The 22,981-nt window shown below is 42.4% G+C and overlaps 1 protein-coding gene across 3 annotated transcripts in view; it reads right to left on the minus strand.

Moving 5' to 3' along the window:
- Positions 1 to 6: 6 nt before the first annotated feature.
- fgf12b (fibroblast growth factor 12b) overlaps positions 7 to 22,981 on the minus strand; it is a 26,411-nt gene continuing 3,436 nt past the window's right edge. Inside the window, exons 1-5 of one of the 3 annotated variants that reach the window (XM_046862267.1) lie at positions 16,106 to 16,452; positions 8,196 to 8,306; positions 3,182 to 3,285; positions 1,957 to 2,155; positions 7 to 546 (exon numbers count right to left, since the gene is read on the minus strand). In XM_046862267.1, the coding sequence (XP_046718223.1) occupies positions 416 to 546; positions 1,957 to 2,155; positions 3,182 to 3,285; positions 8,196 to 8,306; positions 16,106 to 16,214 (654 nt within the window). In that variant the 5' untranslated portion in view covers positions 16,215 to 16,452 and the 3' untranslated portion in view covers positions 7 to 415. Of the gene's footprint in view, positions 547 to 1,956; positions 2,156 to 3,181; positions 3,286 to 8,195; positions 8,307 to 9,162; positions 9,493 to 16,105; positions 16,453 to 22,981 lie in introns of those variants that run through there. The other 2 variants (XM_046862266.1, XM_046862268.1) reach the window with 2 other exon arrangements.

Raw genomic sequence — 22,981 nt, forward strand, 5'->3', positions numbered from 1 at the left:
TGAAGGTGCTTTTGCGTTCGTAAATTGACGTGTGAGGATTGGTACATGGCTTTAAAGCTTAAACTTCCAAACACACACCATCAAACCTACATACTTACATACACAGAAACATACATACACACGCCATTTTTTTGTTTCGTGTCCAAAGTATAGCACACACACACACACACTTACATACACATACATACTCGCTCGGCAGGCTTTGCATAAAATGTCCTGATTTCAAATACAGGATATTTTTTTCTTCATGTTTTTTTTTCTTTGTTTCCATTCTGAGACATTCACAGGATCGCAGATTTCAATCTGCTTTATCTTGTTGGGTGATTTTTTTTTTCAACTCCAGTTGAAGTGTGAACACTGTGAGGTGCTATATATGTGTGTGTGTGTGTGAGTTTGTGAGAACGTGAGTGAGCAGCTATGAGCCGTCCTGCTCGGTCGAGTCCGGGTTCGGCTGATTCTCTCCGTTCATGCTCGGCGTTCCTGAGGCTTTCCGGCTGCGCAGCTTGTCCTCCAGCTCGTGCAGTGACGGCTCCTTGTACATACACACTGCGGGGGAGAAGGAGGACACAGAGACAGTGTGAGGACAAGACGGTGTGAACAATTGCAAAGCTGTACTATATGGACAAAAGTATAATGCAGGGTTTCCGCGGGGTCCTAAAGAGTCTAACATTTACAAATCTAAATGTTATTGTTTAAAAAATCTCAAATTTGCTTAAATAATTTTTCGATGTCCATGTAATGTTACCGCTAATGCTCACTGCAATGCCTCCACAGCACTTCAGAATTAGTTTCTGTGGTTGCAGTTCTTTCTTCCGCTAGTCCAAATTTAATTTGCTGTAATATGACTACAAAAGAGCCCAACATGCAACAGCCAATCAACTTAATGGCAAGAGCTGCAGCCAATCAAGAGACAGAATTTGCAGCCAATCAGGGGAGAGCATTTTAATTGTAACTTACCAATTGGTATGAATAAAGTATCTATCTATCTATCTATCTATCTATCTATCTATCTATCTATCTATCTATCTATCTATCTATCTTTATTTATTTATTTCTCTCTCTCTCTTTATCTATCGGAAACTATTTTGATAGGCAAGAGCTGCAGCCAATCAGGGGAGAGCATTTAAATTGTAACTTACCCATTGTTATGAATAAATCCATCCATCCATCCATCCATCCATCCATCTATCTATCTACTTTTATTTATTTATTGCTCTCTTTTTCTCCCCATCTATCACTTAATCAATCATTTGAAAACTATTTTGATAAGCAAGAGCTGCAGCCAATCAGGAGAGCGCATCAGATCAGGTTCTGTTATTGACGCGAATCTCTCGGATCATACCACTGAGGTAAAATGAATTGGGTTTTTTTTACCGATGTAAATGAAATTCGTTTAGGGCTTGGATAAGGCCGGTTGCTAACATTGTACTTGTGTTTTTGAGGTGCTCTATTTTTTACATTTTAATTCTTTATGGTCTAAAAAAAGGTCTTTAAAAGCCTTGCCTCGGGGAAACCAGCTGGAACCCCCTATTCTTTTTGAGTCAACATTAAGTCTCCATTCGCTCTTATAATGAGCTGCATTCTTCTGGGAAGACATTTTACCAGATCTTGTGTGTGATTTTGTGTGAGATTTTGTGTGAGATTTGTGTGAGATTTCATTCAGCCACAAGAGTGTTAGTACAAATGGAGATGAGTGTGAGGAGGCCTGGGGTGCTGTTTTAAATCAGCTAGTTTAATAGAGATGATGTCAGAGCTCTATAGCAGGAGATCTTCTCCATCAACCTGTTCTTGGGTTGTGTTCAAGTGAAGCGAAAATTCCGTCCTATACTACTTCGTGAGAACAATTTGCTGTGTCCCGTTAAAAAAGTCCGGTGTCACAATACTTTTGTCCATATAGTGTGTGTGTGTGTGTGTGTGTGTGTGTGTGTGTGTGTGTGTGTGTGTGTGAACACTCACCCTCAATGGGTCTGGGGACGAAGTGCGAGCAGGGTTTGGTTTTCTTCACCCGGTTGCCTTTCATGATGATGCCGTCCTTGCTGAGGCCGAGGAACCAGGCGCGTCCGCTCTCGTGTTGGCGGTACATAGTGGACGAGTAGATCACATAATAATTCTCAAACACACTCTCCTTAAACTTACACTCTGCTGTGAAAAGGTCCTGAGTGTGGGAGGAGAGAGAGAGAGAGAGTGAGGGGAGAGAGAGAGTGAGGGGGGGTTAGAAAGAGACAAGGAAAGAAAGAAAAATATAAAAGAGAAAGAAGGAGATAGACACACAGAATAAAAGAACGACAGACAGACAGAGATAGAGGGTAAGAAAGAGACAAGGAAAGAAAGAAAAATAGAGAAAAGGGGTAAAGAAAGAGAGAGATAAAGGGTGAGAAGGAGAGAAAATGTAGAGGAGAAAGCAAGAAAGGGAGAAAGAAAATTACAGACAGAGAGAGAGAGAGAGAGAGAGAGAGAGAGAGAGAATGTGAGAGAGAGAGAGAGAGAGAGAGAGAGAGAGAGAGAGAGAGAGAGAGAGAGAAACAGAAAAATTGGGAAAATAAGACAGAAAGAGGATGAGAAAGAGAGGGGAATAATATAGGAAGAGAGAGAGAGAGGATAAGAAAGAGACAAGGAAGGAAAGAATTGAGACAGAGAGAGAGATATTAAGAAGAAGAGAAAGAAAAATAGAGAGGGGCAACAGAATAAGAAAAACAAAAGAGAGACAGCCAGAGGGGATGAGAAAGAGAAAGAAGAAAAGAAAGATAGACCGAGAGATAGAGAGTGAGTGAAAAAAAGAAAGAGATAGAGGGAAGGGGAAAGAGAAAAAAAAAAGAGAGGGTGGCAGAGCAGAGTAAAAAAATCTGAGCACGTTATTGCAGGTATGAATCACACACACACACGTTCAGTGTTGAGTCACCATCACTCTATTTCACTGCTGACAGAAAAATAAAAGCCCTCAATCATAGTAAAGACACAATCTGATTAAAAGTCTATAAATCTTTATAACACACACACACACACACACACACACACACACACACACACACACCTCTGTATAACTTCATTATCACTCTAAAATTCAGATATAATTAACACTCTAACACCCCAGAATCACACCAGCTGATGTCTCACACACAGAGACACACACACACACACACACACACACACACACACACACGTGATGTGATGGCATGCTTACTGATGTATAGAGGAATCCCTCAGCATTCATGGCCACATAAAGTCCTGCCTTCACAGCTTGAATGGCCACAACACGCAGACCCACTGGAATCAAATTAAAGAGAGCTAGAGAGGGGGAGAGAAAAAAGAAAGAGAGCAAGAGAGAGATAGAAAGAGATCATGAAAAAAAAATAATCCAACATGCTCCTTTATCGATTTCAATGAGAATGAAAATGTGTTTTCTAGTGAAAAAGAAAATGTAAGATGAGATAAGGAGAGAGAGAGAGAGAGAAAGAGAGAGAGAGAGCAAGAGAGAGAGAATGAGAGAGAGAATGAGAGAGAGAGAGGCAGAAAGAGAGGAAGGGATAAGCGGAGGAGTGTGGAGGGAGGATGAAGGGTAAAAGAGATCTTGTACAGAACAGTTGAGAGGGAATGAGTGTACATGAGTGGAGAGAAGAAGGGCACTGTTTATAGACAATACTGCTCACTGTAACTCTGCAAAGCTGCAATGCTGAGGCTAAAAAAGTAACAATGGAGCTACACACTGACTCTGTTACACTGTAGCTCAGTCACACTGCAGCTCTGTAATTCTGTTACACTGTAGCTCAGTCACACTGCAGCTCTGTAACTCTGTTACACTGTGGCTCAAATATATTGTAACTGACACACTAACTCTGTTGCACTGTAGCTCAGTCACACTGCAGCTCTGTAACTCTGTTACACTGCGGCTCTATTACACTGTAGCTCTATTACACTGTAACTGTCACACTGACTCTGTTACACTGTAGCTCAGTCACACTGCAGCTCTGTAACTCTGTTACACTGTAGCTCAGTCACACTGCAGCTCTGTAACTCTGTTACACTGCAGCTCTATTACACTGTAGCTCTATTACACTTTAACTGTCACACTAACTCTGTTATACTGTAGCTTAGTCACACTGCAGCTCTGTAACTCTGTTACACTGCGGCTCTATTACACTGTAGCTCTATTACACTGTAACTGTCACACTGACTCTGTTACACTGTAGCTCAGTCACACTGCAGCTCTGTAACTCTGTTAAACTGCAGCTCTATCACACTGTAGCTCTATTACACTTTAACTGTCACACTAACTCTGTTACACTGTAGCTCAGTCACACTGCAGCTCTGTAATTCTGTTACACTGTAGCTCAGTCACACTGCAGCTCTGTAACTCTGTTACACTGTGGCTCAATATATTGTAACTGACACACTAACTCTGTTGCACTGTAGCTCAGTCACACTGCAGCTCTGTAACTCTGTTACACTGCGGCTCTATTACACTGTAGCGCTATTACACTGTAACTGTCACACTGACTCTGTTACACTGTAGCTCAGTCACACTGCAGCTCTGTAACTCTGTTACACTGTAGCTCAGTCACACTGCAGCTCTGTAACTCTGTTACACTGCAGCTCTATTACACTGTAGCTCTATTACACTTTAACTGTCACACTAACTCTGTTATACTGTAGCTTAGTCACACTGCAGCTCTGTAACTCTGTTACACTGCGGCTCTATTACACTGTAGCTCTATTACACTGTAACTGTCACACTGACTCTGTTACACTGTAGCTCAGTCACACTGCAGCTCTGTAACTCTGTTAAACTGCAGCTCTATCACACTGTAGCTCTATTACACTTTAACTGTCACACTAACTCTGTTACACTGTAGCTCAGTCACACTGCAGCTCTGTAATTCTGTTACACTGTAGCTCAGTCACACTGCAGCTCTGTAACTCTGTTACACTGTGGCTCAATATATTGTAACTGACACACTAACTCTGTTGCACTGTAGCTCAGTCACACTGCAGCTCTGTAACTCTGTTACACTGCGGCTCTATTACACTGTAGCGCTATTACACTGTAACTGTCACACTGACTCTGTTACACTGTAGCTCAGTCACACTGCAGCTCTGTAACTCTGTTACACTGTAGCTCAGTCACACTGCAGCTCTGTAACTCTGTTACACTGCAGCTCTATTACACTGTAGCTCTATTACACTTTAACTGTCACACTAACTCTGTTATACTGTAGCTTAGTCACACTGCAGCTCTGTAACTCTGTTACACTGCGGCTCTATTACACTGTAGCTCTATTACACTGTAACTGTCACACTGACTCTGTTACACTGTAGCTCAGTCACACTGCAGCTCTGTAACTCTGTTAAACTGCAGCTCTATCACACTGTAGCTCTATTACACTTTAACTGTCACACTAACTCTGTTACACTGTAGCTCAGTCACACTGCAGCTCTGTAATTCTGTTACACTGTAGCTCAGTCACACTGCAGCTCTGTAACTCTGTTACACTGTGGCTCAATTATATTGTAACTGACACACTAACTCTGTTACACTGTAGCTCAGTCACACTGCAGCTCTGTAACTCTGTTACACTCCGGCTCTATTACACTGTAGTTCTATTACACTGTAACTGTCACACTGACTCTGTTACACTGTAGCTCAGTCACACTGCAGCTCTGTAACTCTGTTACACTGTAGCTCAGTCACACTGCAGCTCTGTAACTCTGTTACACTGCAGCTCTATTACACTGTAGCTCTATTACACTTTAACTGTCACACTAACTCTGTTACACTGTAGCTTAGTCACACTGCAGCTCTGTAACTCTGTTACACTGTAGCTCTATTACACTTTAACTGTCACATTGACTCTGTTACACTGTAGCTCAGTCACACTGCAGCTCTGTAACTCTGTTACACTGTGGCTCTATTACATTGAAGCTCTATTACACTGAAACTCACACTGCAGCTCTGATACACTGTATCTCTATTACACTGTAAATCTGTCACATTGCAGCTCTGTTACACTGTAGCTCTGTTACACTGTAGCTCAGGAGCCCTATTACACTGTAGCTCTGTCACACTGTAGCTCTATTACACTTTAGCTCTATTACACTGTAACTCTGTCACACTGCAGCTCTGTAACTCTGTTACACTGCGGCTCTATTACACTGTAGCTCTATTATACTGTAACTGTAACACTGACTCTGTTACACTGTAGCTCAGTCACACTGCAGCTCTGTAACTCTGTTACACTGTAGCGCAGTCACACTGCAGCTCTGTAACTCTGTTACACTGCAGCTCTATTACACCGTAGCTCTATTACACTGTAACTGTCACACTAACTCTTTTACACTGTAGCTCAGTCACACTGCAGCTCTGTAACTCTGTTACACTGTAGCTCTATTACACTGTAACTCTGTCACACTGACTCTGTTACACTGTAGCTCAGTCACACTGCAGCTCCGAAACTCTGTTACACTGTGGCTCTATTACACTGTAGCTCTATTACACTGTAACTGTCACACTGCAGCTCTGATACACTGTATCTCTATTACACTGTAAATCTGTCACATTGCAGCTCTGTTACACTGTAGCTCAGGAGCCCGATTACACTGTAGCTCTGTCACACTGTAGCTCTATTACACTTTAGCTCTTTTACACTGTAACTCTGTCACACTGCAGCTCTGTAACTCTGTTACACTATAGTTCTATTACACTGTATCTCTATTACACTGTAAATCTGTCACACTGCAGCTCTGTTACACTGTAGCTCTGTTACACTGTAGCTCAGGAGCTCTATTACACTGTAACTCTGTTACACTGTGGCTCTATTACACTTTAGCTCTATTACACTGTAACTGTCACACTGCAGCTCTGTAACTCTGTTACACTATAGTTCTATTACACTGTTAATCTGTCACACTGCGGCTCTATTACACTGTAGCTCTACTACACTCTAGCTCTGTCACACTGTGGCTCAATTACACTGTTGCTCTGTAGCTCTATTACACTGTAACTCTGTCACACTGTAGCTCTATAACACTGTAGCTCTATAATACTATAGATTTGAAAACTACTTGTCACTGTAGCTCTTTAAATCTATAGATTTGTAACACTACTTCTGCCACACTGTAGCTCTGTCACACTGTAGCTATGTAACACTATTTCTGCCACACTGTAGCTCTGTCACCCTACAAAACTGTAACACTACTTCTGTCACAGTGTAACTCTGTCAAGCCACCGCTCTGTCACACTGTAGCTCTTTAAAACTGTAGCACTGTAACAAAAACCCTGTCACATTGCAGGTCTGTAGAATATGGCTTCATAGCGTCACAGATTAGTAACACTGTAACACGGTTCCTTTGCTACATGCTAATGAACTCCAATTTGCCGTAACTTTTCCTGTCAGGGAATATGATGAACATTTCCTGTTGTTTTTCTGGAAGCAGCTCAGAAAGGAAGAGCATCCCGGCTGAGGTGTTCGCGCCATCGATTTTTCTCACTTTACACCAAACACGTTTAGCCAACTGCTGTCAGAAATAAACAATTCAGTGTTCTGTGAGAATGCCCAGAGGCTAAAACATGTCTCTCTCTCTTTATTTGTTTCTTGGGCTGGAAGAGCAAGAGAAGATTCTTGGCTGAATTCTGCACCGGTGCTCTGATTATCTGTAGAAAAGTGTTAAACGGCGAATTGCTGCCGCACAGCAGCAGCGAGGCGAAACCTACGGGCAATGCTAATGTGCACCGTACCGATAGCGCTAACATGCGTGGGCGTGACCCGAATCCCCCCGACTACGTGAGGCGCCTGATGTGGAGTTTGGCTTATGCGTTCGTTGAGCATACGGTCCGGCGTTCTCCGCGGTCAAGGATCACGGCTCGACGGGGTCGGAGTCGACCTTGACTCGGTGGAGTTCGGGTGAGTTTTTCGAACTTTTTTTTGTGGTGTTCCAGATCTCCAGTTTCCTTTTTGGATCTCAGCTCAGATTTCCTCACTTAGAGGACACTAAGGGGAATTTAAGCAGCCACACACACACACACACACACACACACACACACTCGTACGAAGCTCAATGCCTCAATGTCACAGCGCAGAAATAAATGGAAAGAGATGATGATGATGATGATGATTGCTATACAAAACATGCTTGTGTGTTCAGTGTGTGTGTGTGTGTGTGTGTGTGTGTGTGTGTGTGTGTGTGTGTGTGTGAAGACTCACTGTAGTCACTGTTCTCATCTTTGGTCCCATTAATGGTTCCATCTGGTTTCATCTGCAGGTAGAATCCTTGTTCACTGAACAGCCTCGTCACAATCCCCTTCAGCTGCGGCTCTGCAACACACACACACACACACACACACACACACACACACACACACACACACACACACACACACCTCGATTGATGTCACACAGATATTTTTATGGCATTTGGCAGACACCTGCATCCAGAGCGACTTACATGTATCTCATTCATACAAAACAACATCCTGCAAACAAAGCCTGAAGAAATCTCGAGGTACAACGTGTTCTGCTCCATCCAGAAAATCCTGCTAATGTTTACCCAGATGGCCAAAAAGCTGGTGGGCACCACATTTTCTTCATTTGTCTGGGAAGATGTTCCACCAGATTTCACATTTGGGTGAGATTTTATTCAGCCACAAGGGCGTTAGTAAATTCAGGTTCTAAAGGAGGGTGAGGGGAGGAGGTAAGATCCGTGCTCCATAGCTGGAGAGCTTCCACCCCATCTCATGGAATACAATTGTGTGTCTCCAACTCCGACAAGAAGCATGCATGGGTGGAAAACGCAGGTGTCCCAATACTTTTGCCATACAATGTACGTTTAAAAAAAAAAGTCATGTTCCTTCAGGTTCTATTGGGTTCTCCGGTTTCCTCCCAAACCTAAATTGGCATCAGTGTGTTATTGTGTGTGTGTGTGTGTGTGTGTGTGTGTGTGTGGTGCCCAGTGCTCAAGTGGTTACTGATGAAGAAGTTGGCAAACACACACACACACACACACACACACACACACACACACACACAGGCTAAAGGTGTCGTTTAAAGCCTTGCAAGGATGAAAACTGTAGCTGAATTCAACTAGATCTCTCTTACACACACACTCACGTGCATTGCAAATTGCGCGCGTGAGTGTGTTTGTGTGTAAGAGAGATACAGTACGTGGACTGACCTGGTTTCCGTGGCGCGGGCCGCTTCTTGCCCCCGCTGCAGAAGCGCACCTTGCTGAAAAGCCCGTACAGGCGCCGGCCGCACAGCGCGCGCGCCTCCTTGCCGGGGCTCGAGCGGCGCGCTGACGCGGCCCCGCGGTCGCCGCCGGACTCGCGCGCCTGCCGCTTCTGCCGAATGAGCGAGCTGGCGATGGCCGCGGCCATGTGGCGACCGGTGCGCACGCACGAGCGGCTCCGCGGTCACGCGTGCATGCGCGCGGTGAGCGCATGGGGCGCCCGCGGGGGAGCGCGCGCTCTGGATCACGAAGTGAGGAGCAGGAGGGGTGTTTTGAAGTTTTCTGCAAAAATAAAAATACAAAATCCAACGCCCCCCCGGAAGGGGGTTTCTAAAGCGCGAGCCCGGTGACCGAGTGCGCGTGCTGCTCTTTCCCTGCCGCGTGCATGTTGAATAACAGTCAGCTGAGTCTGGAGAGTCGAGGAGGAGAGTGAGAGACATGCAGGGAGGGTGTGTGTGTGTGTGTGTGTGTGTGTGAGACAGAGATGTGCAAAGCTTCAAAAAACTGAGAATCCAGCATCTGAAGCTAACAGTCATGCGCGCGCACATACACACAAATATATATATATATATATATATATATATATATATATATATATATATATATATATATATATATATTCAAAACAAATGTTTAGTGATTTAAAAAAAGGATTTTTCGGTTTAATTTTTATATCAGAGTAAAGAAAGGACGCATAAAAAATGTGTGTTTGCGTTGAAGGTTTTAATTTCGTCCTCTTTTATTTTTATTTATTTATTTATCAAATTTTTAATTATTGTTAGTAATTTTATGTTTATTTGCTTATTTTACACTCTGAAACTTATACTTTTACTATTCATTTGTTTTGAGAAATGTTATAATTTATGTGTGTGTGTGTGTGTGTGTGTGTGTGTCATGTACTCTTATCCTCATAGCGACAATTGGTCCCCAGTAAGAGGTAGACAGACATGCATGTTTTCAAAACTCTTATGTATTCCTGTCCTCTTGGGGACATTTTGGCCTCAATAAGAGTTTGACATAAGCATATTCTCAAATCTGTCATGTGGTTCTATATTTGTGGGGACATTTGGTCTCCAATAAGACCCCACCTAAATGTTCTTAAATCTGTCAATCTGTCAATATTTGTGGGGACATTTGATCCAGAAGATAAAATGGACGCGCGCAATTTTCAGCTCAGACTACCCAAATCTTGTTCCCTACTTAGTGCACTACCCTAGTGATGAATGTCCCGTTTGACAGTCATGCTGACGAATACACACACCTTCCTGTGGCATTTCCACGAGACACGGTGGGACATTAGCAGTCTGAAACGTCAGGCGCTCAGGTGGCCTATATAGTCAAGGAACCATTTGGGACACGTCCCCGAATACTAGCAAGCTCCTGGGAATTACCCTTTCGCTTATCTTGTTTAACCTGTGAGTTTGTCGGTTTCCATTGAGTGTCCAAGTGCATTAGTAGTTATTTGAAAGCGCCCCCTAGGTGTGTGTTTCTGTAAGTGTGTGTGTGAGACTAGCACAAAGTGCTGCAAGATCGTTTCTGTTCTGTCTTTATTAAAGAGGCCAGTCAGTGTGACCCACATACACTCATCAGCACACACCAATTATCACACACACACACACACACACACACACACACACACACACACACACACACTTTTGTATATGTGACTGAGAATGGAAGTCTTGCCTGATGTGTGATCATACCAGACCAAACTTTCCTGATTCTTATTCAGCGGAGCAGAAAAAAATTCAAGGATGCCTCCATTTTGGGAGTCGCATAACGTAACGCTCGAGTCGGTATTGCGTTTGCGTTGTCGTTCTCTGAGCTGTCAACGGAGGACGAGCAGGAGGATGGGATAAGGGATAGTCCTCGCAACCAAACATCATTCGGATATATTGTGAGGACACGGTTGCTAGGCAACTAGGAAAACACAAGCTTGTTGTAAGTAAGTTTGACTCCACGACGGGTAGGTGGGTTGTACCTGTGGCGCCATTGATACACAGACGGACGGCGGGACGGGCCAGGGACAGTCTGGGGACTCGTCAGAAAGCTTTGTGGACGTTTGACTTGCCACTGAAGGCTACTTCCTTAACGTGTGAAACTCAACTATACGATTTAGTTTACGTGCCATGTCCTTGGGTGAAATCTGTCACGTATTCCTATCCTCATGGGGACATTTGGTCCAAAAGAATGGATGTGCGAGTAGAAACGGTTGCATATTGGAACAAATGATGTGACTTTTTTAAGGACGTCACGCTGCAACCAATCGGATTCAAGCATCTGATATTCAAACATTGAGGAAAACTCGTCCATGATCCTGATATGAGACAAAGTTATCTCTATAGGTCTAGTTTATGTGTGTGTGTGTGTGTGTGTGTGTGTGTGTGTGTGTGTGTGAAAGAGTGACAAGATGATCACACAGGGTAGATCAGCAGCATCATTCCACTGACCCTGATGCTGCAGATTGGAAATCGATCAGCAATCTGCTTACACACACACACACACACACACACACACACACACACACACACACACACAGAGTCAGAAACACTTATCAAAACCTTGCATACACACATCTGTGAGGAGACAGAATGGAGTGATAGAAAATAAGAATGTGTTTGTCAACTAGATATAGCTGTGCTGCCATCTAGTGGAAAGTACAGGGACTGCATGTGTGTGTGTGGGGGAAATCCTGTTTTTGCATCTTAGTGCAGACCTAAATGTCCTCAACGGATAGGAATATTTGACAGTTTTGACCTTGCAGGGACATTTGGTCGCTGCCTCTGCCCTGGAGGACATATATTATCTATTTTGTCTGTCAGAAAACCTTCACAAGAAAAGAAAGGTGTGCATTTTTGGGTCCCAAATTAATTCTACAAAAAAAAACAGGTTATGATCAGGTGTCTCCAATTCTTTCATGGATCTCCTAGATGTCAACTCCTCAACACCTGAAGATGTGCAACCTGAAGCACTGAAGATGGTTCCAATCTGCGAAAACAGTCAGCCTGCCTTGGATGATTCTGTGGTTGACCTGCTGTGGTCTAATATTTAAAGGGCCAGTTCGGCTGAACCTGAAGATGTCCTGCATCTATTTTATTTAGAGGGATGGACTAGAAGACGTGGAAAAGTGGTAGGTCAGTGATAAAGAACCACCAAGTTGCCACTGCTGGGCTTGAGTAATTCCATAACCCATCATAAATGTATAAATGAGATCATATTGGGGGACATTGGCAGAGGAGTCTGAAGCTCACATGCAGAGGTCAAAGGCTTAAAGCCATGCCTACTGGACTGCAGCACCACTTTAGAGAACTTTGGGCACTTGGTGAATGGACACAAAGAATTAGAGTAGAGTAGAATCTAGAAGGGGGGCTTTATGTTGGAGGCAGGTTTAAACAGAAAATATACAATTTCCAATTCTTCTGTCGTTAACTACTAGAGCCCAAGTTCTGCACAGCGTACGATGTCTTTGTGGATATGGAATCTTAAGAGCCCTGATAATGCTAGGGGTGCACATACTTTTACGTGTAAATTTTAGCCAATTTTTCCTACTGGGACATTTGCAGGGGGTGAAAAGGAAACACATCCAGGGAAGGGTGTGAAGGCCAAAGATGACCACAAGGTGGCAACAGAATACCCCTTATTTATTGAATTATATAGATGAACCAAGATATGGCATACACACACACACACACACACACACACACACACACACAAGCCAAGGTATGCCGCAGCCTGAGGCCTGCTAGGAGCCAAGGGTGCCATAAAAGCAGATTAGAGATAGAGACGGATGAAATGACAGCAAGAGAGAGAGAGAAAGATAGATAGAGAGACATCTGGAAAGAATGGTGTGAGAAAGAGGAGAATGAAATTATATATTTGTGTCAGGGCAGAGTCTCGATTACTGCCAGCATCAGCAGCACACCATCGTTCACACACACACACACACACACACACACACACACACACACACACACACACACACACACACACTGCTACACACTCTGCTTTGATCAGCAAGCCAATTCACGCTACACATTAGAGCCAGTACTGAGCATTCTTCTCACGTGGCGCCTTTTAGCCGGCGGCCATGTTGCCACTCACGTCGTAAAATACGAACACTGCAGTGACGTCAGATCCAGCCGTCCGTCCCAAACCGCAATCTAACCGCCATGCACATGTTACATTTGACCATGTGTTACTTTGCATGCTAGGACGTTTTAAGGCCCTTGTTTGAGCTAGAGGAATTGATGAATAATTCATGACTAAGAGTGATTTTATCTTCCATCAGGGGCAAACAGCAGAGGAAACATAAGTAAGTGCAGGGATTTTATTGTACACATACTTAGAAACTAGAGTATGGCAATTCAAATTACAAAATTCACTTCTATCTAGCTATCTCTGCTTTTTGAGCACCCATCCCACAATTAGCCCCATTTGTTGCTAACTCCACTTTTCTGGAATTTAGATTTATTGGGTGTTAATAAAGTTACTGATGTAGGTGAGGTGAGGATGAGCGTTGTCACACGGTCATGCTGGAACAGGTTTCCTACTTCAACCAAAGGGAAACTTTCATGCTAGCACATCTAAAGACGTCCTACACAGTTGTGTGCTTCCAACTGTGGGAACAGTATGGCGAAGAAGCATACGTGGCTTGGAAATTTGGGTGCCCCAATACTTTTGACAATAGTATCTGAAAAGCATTGTGGAGGACATTTTGTCCTAAATGTCCTTACATTTTTCTTTGGTACAAATTTCATAATTGTTATAATGAAAATTTTTAATGTACAGTTAATGTGTGACGATAAAGATATGTACTGTAAATTTTCCTGGAGAGTTCCATAGTTCTCTTTAACTTTCAGCAACACACTTTCAGAAACTTGAGCAAAAAAAAAAAGGAAACGCGATCCAAAAGGCGTCGCTAGCTTGCGGCTTTTGCCTCTTTCAAGGTCAAGAATAGACAAAAGACAAGGTTCATTCCTACAATGCGGTTCTTTTACCATCAGTACTTAAAAACCAAACATCACTTGTGGTCTAGTGGTTAGGATGCGGCCCTCTCACCGCTGCGGCCCGTGTTCGATCCCCGGTCGGGGAACCAACCCCAGCCATTAGGGTTGCACAAGCCTTAGTGCCGGTCCCAAGCCCGGATAAATGGGGAGGGTTGCGTTAGGAAGGGCAACCAGTGTAAAAACATGTGCCAAATCAAACATGCGGATGATCCGCTGTGGGGACCCCTAATGGGAGAAGCCGAAAGAGAGTTTTTTTACTTCAGAAGCAAACATATTTCTATCCTATTAACACGTTCATATGTTGAGTTGCTGCTCCACACACACACTACACACAATGCCCTGTACATTAAATCTCTTTTCTGAGTTTTAGCCCAAGCAACACCCACATCACCAAAATCTCTAATACAAACACATAACTCTAGCACCCTAAAACTACAGCTTCATAGCCATACACTGTCCTGTGAACATCTGTGAACCTTTTGGATACGGGCAAACTGTATCACCCGGAGGTGCAAATGAGATCTTCAGTATAGTATAGTAAAGAGAAGCTGGAAAGAGACATCAAATGGACTTCCAGTGAAGTAGATAATGAGGGACTAGTTCAGGAGTTACCATACACATTCATATGTTCTGGATACGGATACAAATAATGGCATTGTGTTGGTGTCCTCCTTATACATATACATAAAACTGACAAAGAAATGAATTGATTATACAATATATGAGCAAAAGATTGTGGACACCTGATCATAAGATTGCTATGTGCTCCTTTTTGAACATCCCATTACGCATTTAGTCAGCATTTGCTCATATAATAAGCTCCACTCCTCTGGGAAGATGTTCCACCAGATTTTGTGGAGATTGGTGTAAAATCTTATTCAGCCATAAAGGGTGTTAGTAAAGTCAGGTACTGATGTAGGTGAGGTTGAGGAAGTTTGGGGGTGCTGTCAGCATTCTAATTCATCAGGAGATCTTCCACTTCTTATAACCCATGGAAAGTATATCTTCATGGATTTGGTTTTCCTAGTTTATTCAGCCAAAAGGGGGTAAGGAAAGTCAGGTACTGATGTAGCATGAGGTGAGGAGGCCTGGGGTGCACTTAGCGTTTACATTTATCCCAAAAGGTGTTTAATATGTCAATAGGTGTTTAGATCTTTCCATGTAAAGAACCCATAGAAAGCATATCTTCTTGGAACTGGCATTGTGCACAAAGGCATTGTCATTCTGGAACATGTTTGGGTCTCCTAGTTCAAGTGAAGGAAATAATTTCATGCTACAACATCCAAGGATAATTGTATACAACTGTTTGGCTCTGGGTTTGTGGAAGCAGAAGCACATATGAGCGGAAAATTTCAATTAAACTCACATATTTCCTGCGATATCCTGCTTGTCCTCTGGCAACTGTAAGCTAATGCTTACTAGCATGTTGACGTGTTGCACGTTGTCTTCATTCTCCCCTGATACCTTCCCTGACCTAATGGATACTGTTTCGCGGACCCACTGAGCTGCATTGCTTACATCTGGATCACATGTTTGTCGCTCGTGTCAGACTGAACTGAACTGAAATGTAATTTTTATTAGCATTTGTTTTTAATGTCTCGATAACGTGATTAGCATTGCTGGATACTAGCATCCTATTTATATAGAAAATTGTTCCAATAGAATAAATGTAACTGTAGTCAGAAAAACTACTAGCCTACACCTCCATGAAATCAGGTATTTAATAGCGCTAGATAATTAGCAGTACTTTATGCTACAACAGAAAACGCTAGGTTGCGTGTTGATTAGCTACAATCGCGTCATGATATTTTAGATACAGTGAATAAGTTAAGAAACTAAATAAACAACTTGTGTGTGTATGTGTATATCTGTGTTGGTCTGACCAGATTCAGCTGTGTCACTCTTCTTCTTTGGGCCCTCCTCTTCATCTTCCTCCTCTGCTTTGTCACCACGAGACAGAAGGCGGCGGAACGCACCGAGAAACCGCGTCATCCTCACACACACACACCACTGTTCTGAGTTTGTGTGTGCATGTGTGTGTCAGCAAGTCCTGAAGTCCTTGACTTGACGTACCAGTGTCTGCTACTGTATATAGACTGTGTGTGTGGCTGTGTGTAACCGAGATGTGTCTTGCGTTCAAGCGGCTATTATTAACGCTGTTTACATGGAAGAAATGCTGCACAAGGAAATTCCTGAGACTGCTTAGTACACACACACACACACACACACAGCCAGGATGTGACTGTGACTCTGTGACACTATCTCTGTCCAAGCTTGAAGCCTACCTAGGCAGCCTTCTCCGAATTAGTACTCAGGGATGATACTGATATCGTAAAAGTCACAAGGAGCACACCTAGGTGCCATTCCTGGAGCCTCTGAGCAAGGCCCTTAAGCCCATTGTTGCACAGTTGAATAAATAAGATAAATGTAAATAGTTCTGTATTTGTGAATCTTCCAAAATGCCAATGTAATGTGGGGAAGGGGTAGCTCAGTGTTTAAGATGTTGGAACACTGATCAGAAGGTCATGACCTTTAACCCTCAATTGCTTAGTTGTATGAATGTGATAATTGTAAGTTGCTCTGGATAAGGGTATCTTCCAAATAATGTAAATAATGGATCATAACCTGAAATTAAGAAACAGCAATGCCAAGCTGAATCTTTCTATGATGCATTCCCAGGTCAAGATGTTGCAAACTCTAAGTTAACTATTTTGTCCTTGCGGATAATCATCTATGCAGGGTTCCTATATACCACCAAGAGCATATTGTTTTCACTCGGATGTTCGTTTAATCCCTGGACATAAGGAAAGTTCCCCTGCACACCATCAGACTTAATCAGAATGCAGCTACACAGCTTTTTCAATCTCCTAAAATTCTCCTAGGCTTACCCAATGTCTGTCCTATGTCCACTGTCTTTCTGTATGCATTTGGCTTACCAAACTCTTCTTTCCAGCATGTTCCCAGAGCAAATTAAACTAGTTTGAAAGCTGACATTTTAATTCAAATACAGATATGATATGAGTAAAACATTTTTAAAAAATAAATTTATCTGGCATTGTTCAGAGGGCCGTTCCAAATGTGGGGGTGAGCCGTAGTTTGGGGACTTTTAGCTTAATAATATTCTTAGACCATGATTTCCATTTATGGCATTTGGCAGGCACTCTTATCCAAAGTGACTTACATTTATCTCATTCATACAACTAAGCAGCTATAGGGTTAAGGGCTTTGCCCAGATGCCCAGGACTGGCAGCTTCATGTGACTAGGATTTGAACTCCCCAAACAACCTTTGAATCCAGCCTTTGAAACCACCTTAAAAAACCTCCCAGGGATCTATTTGCACTAGCTTCAGAATATATTCTTCAAGTCAACTGGACAAGGCTTTTTTTAATGTTTTTTTTATATCAGGTAACATGTACATCTAAGCCTTTATTTATCACATTAGACATGATAGAACACCTCTGCATCAAAGAAAGGTCAAGAGCCTTTGCTCAAAAGTCCTTACCTTGGTATCTGGGCATTGCTGGGACTTGAACCTGACCTTCTAAGTAGTAACACAGAGGCTTAACCATTGCGCCACCAATGCAATTTTCACATAGCAAATCTAAGGTCTGTGTGCAGGGTTAGCCATGGTACGCTACCCCTGGAGGAGACATGGTTAACGGTATAACTTAGCAGCATGTGCCTTTTGACCAAGGACCCAGAGCCATCATTGGCATTTTATGAAAATGCCAGCTTGTTAGGAAGCTTTGGTCAGAGTCAACAATGATACAGTACCTATAAAGAAAATAGGGTCAAAGGCTTGGTACATGAACCCCCAACCTTATGTCCAGTAACCTGAAGCCACTGCTTCACTCAGACCAAGGAAAGTCAGCGTTTAGACCTTCCGGTGGCACATGTAAGGTTTTTATTTTTTTGTAAATTTTTATTTTAGAATACATTATTGATCCCACAGGGAAACTGAGGGATTATTTCTTCACATATCCCAGTGATGTTGAAACCTGGTGTCTGAGTGCAGGGTCAGCCATGTTACAGCGCCCCTGGAGCACCGAGAGTTACAACCTTGCTCAAGGGTCCCTTGAGTGGGGCTTGTACCCTTGAACTTCCTATTCAGTAACCTAGAGAGATTTTGTCAATCTGCTGCACTGCACTGTCCTGGTATTAGTCAGTCAGTATAGAAATTATATTTATCAACCAAATTACAACTTTTACCGAAAATTCTCACCACAACATTCTTCTTGGTGAGCATTTTGAGTTGTACAAGAAGGCCGGATTCATAACAATCCTGGAGACACAATGATGTGATTGATTGAAACCAAGATGATTTAGATCACTTACCTAGTGACTCTTATGTATTCAGAAGGCAGCAGCTTCTTGAGCAAATGACCTGGAACTGTACGTTCTGTACAAATGTTTGCAGAATGTGCCTACTTGAGTGCTGCATTGTTTTTCGACTTCAAGGTGATGTTCTTTTTTAATACTTTGGCTGCATCATGATTTAGTATTAAAGCTATTATGCTTAGGTTATACGTGGATCTTTTTATGGCCTTGTGAAAATATCTGGCTGGGATTAGAAAACAACACCAGGTCTGTAAAGGTGCTTCAAACTACGTGAGTAAATTCATTAATACAACTGATCAGATGACAGTGGCATTTTGGGAAGTCATTTCCATTTGCAGTAATCCAGACCGACTTACAACTGAGCAGTTGAGTTAAAAGCCTTGATCAAGGGCCCAGCAATGGCAGCTTGGTGGTGCTTGAATTTGAACTTGGAATTTTAACCACTAAGCGACCATCTCCTCTAGTGTAAGTGCTTTGTAAAAGTCAGCAGAGACAGCTACATTGAGTCCCTATTTGCTTTTATATTAAACTCCATTCTTCTAGATGTTCCACTATATTTTGTAGAGATTTTGTGGCGACCCCTAATGGCAGAAGCCGAAAGAAGAAGAAGTTGCGGTATAAGAGGAATAAAACACATCAGCCACATCAGCATCACCCTGTGTATTTTGTTCCTTAGTTTAAATCTAGTCTATGTTTTATACACACACACACACACACACACACACACACACACACACACACACACACACACACACACACACACACACATATATATATATATATATATATATATATATATATATATATATATATATATATATACTTTTTAAAAATTATTTCCATATTGAACTGAATCGCCTGTGGAATCACCCGGAACTTAAAGCGATACAATAAAGGTAGTCAGGTTGCCTGTAGTTCTATATTATGACTGGAGTAGTACAGCATCGAACAACGATCTGAGCCGAGCAGAATGATCTCACTCAGTCTATTGGGCTGGAATTCCATCACTTTGCAAATGTTTATTTAATCACTTCCAGTACATGGCCCGGAAATGGCCTGAGTAATTGTGCCAGACTCAGGCTTAGATTTGAAACAGAAGCTGGGCCAATGGAATTAGCACAGGATGTAGCCATAGTTATTTTTGCCATTTGAATCGGTTTTAAGCTCCTGAAGATTTAATAAACTAAATAAATAAATAAATAGAAGCTAGAAACCAACTTTTACCTCACCTACATCACTACCTGACTTTATTAACACTCTTGTGACTGAATGAAATCTTACAAATCTCCACAAAATCTAGTGGAACATCTTCCCAGAAGAGTGGAAAATGGGGACTAAATGTGGAATGGGATGTTCACAAAGTAGTATATTATCAGTCTTATGGTCAGGTGTCCACAAATGTTTGTTCATATAGCATATTTAATATACAACCTTAAAAATTCAAATTTAAATAAAAAATGTATAAAAAATTATAACAGAGGAGCACAAAACAATGCATTAATATTACTATTGTTATTATTATTATATTATAACTTATTGTGCTAATAGATTATTATTTATTGTGCTAAAGGATCTTGCTACTTTTCAGTTCTCTCTCAGCCTATAACGAAATGCAATCCCTGGTCCAGATTGCCTCCAAGCAAGAGTACTTAATGAATGTACCATTAAAACCACTGCACTCAAAAACATTTTTTTCAATCCATCAACCTTCTTATGCACTATAGTTTCAAACTCATTAAGCTTTTAACAGGGCCCTGTTGGGAAGAGTACTTCTGAGGCTTACAGTACAGGTACAGATGCAGGGTCCTGTGCAGATCAGACCATGACAGTAATGCAAGTCGGAACATCACCTATGGCAGCCGGAGCTTGGAATCTGTACTGCGTTTGTTTGGGTGCCTTTGGGTGAGACTGTTAGAAACTTAAAGCCAAAATCAATAACCACAGCGGCTTTACAGACTGTCGTCACAACTCAATTTCCATCAACAACAACAGTACAGAGCAGCGATTAAAGTGGGTTAAGTACATCATTTAGTAATAAGGATTTTGGCTTAAAGACTTCAGGGGTTAGGTTAGATCCTGAAGGAGCAATTTTGGGTTTAGAATAAGTGTTTAAGGAAAAGGATGAGGGTTTGAAGCAGTGGTTCCCAAACCTTTTTCTGTTAGGGCCAGAAAAACTTACTATAATAGGGGGCCAGTTCGGTCTTTCACAGAAAATGACATAGGCTGGAGTGACTACCAATTTTAGTTTGCAAGTTTAACTTTATTATCAAATACAAATATAAAAACTTTCTTTCAGCTTCTCCTGTTAGGGGTCACCACAGCAGATCCTCCGCACGTTTGATTTGGCACATGTTTTTACGCTGGATGCCCTTCCTAATGCAACCCTCCCCATTTATCCGGGCTTGGGACCCGCACTGAAAGGGGCTGGGGTTGGTTTCCTGATCGGGGATCAAACCCGGTCCGCAGCGGTAAAAGCGCTGCATCCTAACCACTAGACCACCAGGGAATTATCAAATACAATTATGATATGAGTAAAACATTTATTTTAAATTACATTTTCAACACATGTGTCTGGCATTGTTCAGAGGGCTGTTCCAAATGTGCGGGTGGGCGGTAGTTTGGGGCTCCCTAGTTTAAAGGGTTTTGGTAGTCAGAGGAGCAACCAACAGGCCATGGTTCCACAGTTCAGCCAGGAGAAGCTGTTTACAGGACATCCAATACTTTGGGCTTGACAAGGGGCATACCATTTTTGGATCGTTAACCAGATCTGCTGTTGGGGTGCCGTATCAGGGCCTACTCTGTATTCTTAAAGTGTTAAGTTTGAGCATTTCCTTGACCTCTTGGTTGCTTCTATAAAAAACGTGTAAGACTCTTTTTTGCGTCTGTTTGTTCTCTTATTATCAATGCGCCTTTTTTTGTGTGCTCCCCCATTTTTCAATTTACTAAAATTTTATTTGTAAAGCACTTTTAACAATGGACAGTCTATCCCTAATGAGCAAGCCGGAGTTGACAAGGTGACAAAGGTGGAAATCCCCCTGAGAAAGAACCCTGAAAAAGAACCAGAGATCCCATTCTTATCCGAGTGACGTCTGGACAGACATTCATTACAGCTTTACCATAAAATTTACTAACAGATGTTCAGGGCAAAGCTTTGTGGCAATTGTGGTCCTAAGCTATTGTAAAGGACCTGTGTGAATTCATTGTAGTTGGCTAGTTTACGGTTTCCTACCGTAACACAGACGGTTATATATTCTGGCTGTCCTTGTGGAGCCATTGTCAAAAGTTTCAATAGTTATCTACCAGATGTTAAATGTACAGATAAGAGACACAGGGACTCAGATTTTTTTCTCTTACAATACTTTATTGATCCCACAGTGTAATTGTTATTTGTTCACATATTCCAGCAATGTAGGAAACTGGGATCAGAGCGCAGGGTCAGCCATGTTACAGCGCCCATGGAGCACAAAGGGTTAAAGGCCTTGTTAAAGGGCCCCAAAATTGGCAGGTTGGTGATACTAGGGGTTGAACCCCCAACCTCCCAATGAGTAACACAGAGCCTTATCCACTGAGCGACCACCTCCAACCAGAGGCACACACTTTTTGGATGTGGTGGAATTCAATTCTAACTTCACTTAGACTATGAGACCCAAACATGTTTCAGCAGGACAATACTCCTGTGCACAAAGCCAGCTTTCATGAAAGTATGCTTTCCATTAGTTGGAGTGGAAGGTCTTTTGCTATAGAGCTCCAACCCTATTGAACACCTTGACTGTACCCCAGGCCTCCTCATTTCACCTCCATCTGTACCTGACTTTACTAACACCCTTGTGGCTGAATGATCACAAATCTCCACACCCAGAATATCTTCCCAGCAGAGATGTTTCAAAAGCACACGCCAATCTTATGTAGCGTAGCTAAGGTCTTTTATCCGTGCAGTGTATCTTCACTTTACTAAAAACTCTACTTTCTTTACTGCATTATATACATTGATGCCATGACTATCTCAGGTGTGTTTTTTAATTCACTTGAGCGTACCATTGATGACAGTGTTTCCGCATGGCTTTTCTTTGAATGCCAACCATATACACACCGCTACCCTGTTTCTAAAAATAAATTATGATATGCGACACTCGGGAATAAAAAGTAAGGCTTTAGACCAGGTGTTGCTGTCATTGCAACAAATAGCGGGATAGCGCAGCTCGGCTTATGCTCCACAACTCCCCCACCCTCGTGACTAGCTCATAGGGAACACGCTAGGAAGGTGATAAACAGGGCTGTTTCTAGAATTTTTAGCACTCTAGGCAGGATTCCTATTGTTACCCTTAACCAAAGGCTCCACCACAGTGCTTTAACCCCCACCACAGTGCTCCACCCACACACTGTACAAATCAAATGCAACACATTTAATAATATTGCAAAA

This window comes from Silurus meridionalis, chromosome 12 (genome assembly GCF_014805685.1).
Source record: "Silurus meridionalis isolate SWU-2019-XX chromosome 12, ASM1480568v1, whole genome shotgun sequence".
Classification (NCBI taxonomy): Eukaryota; Metazoa; Chordata; class Actinopteri; order Siluriformes; family Siluridae; genus Silurus; species Silurus meridionalis.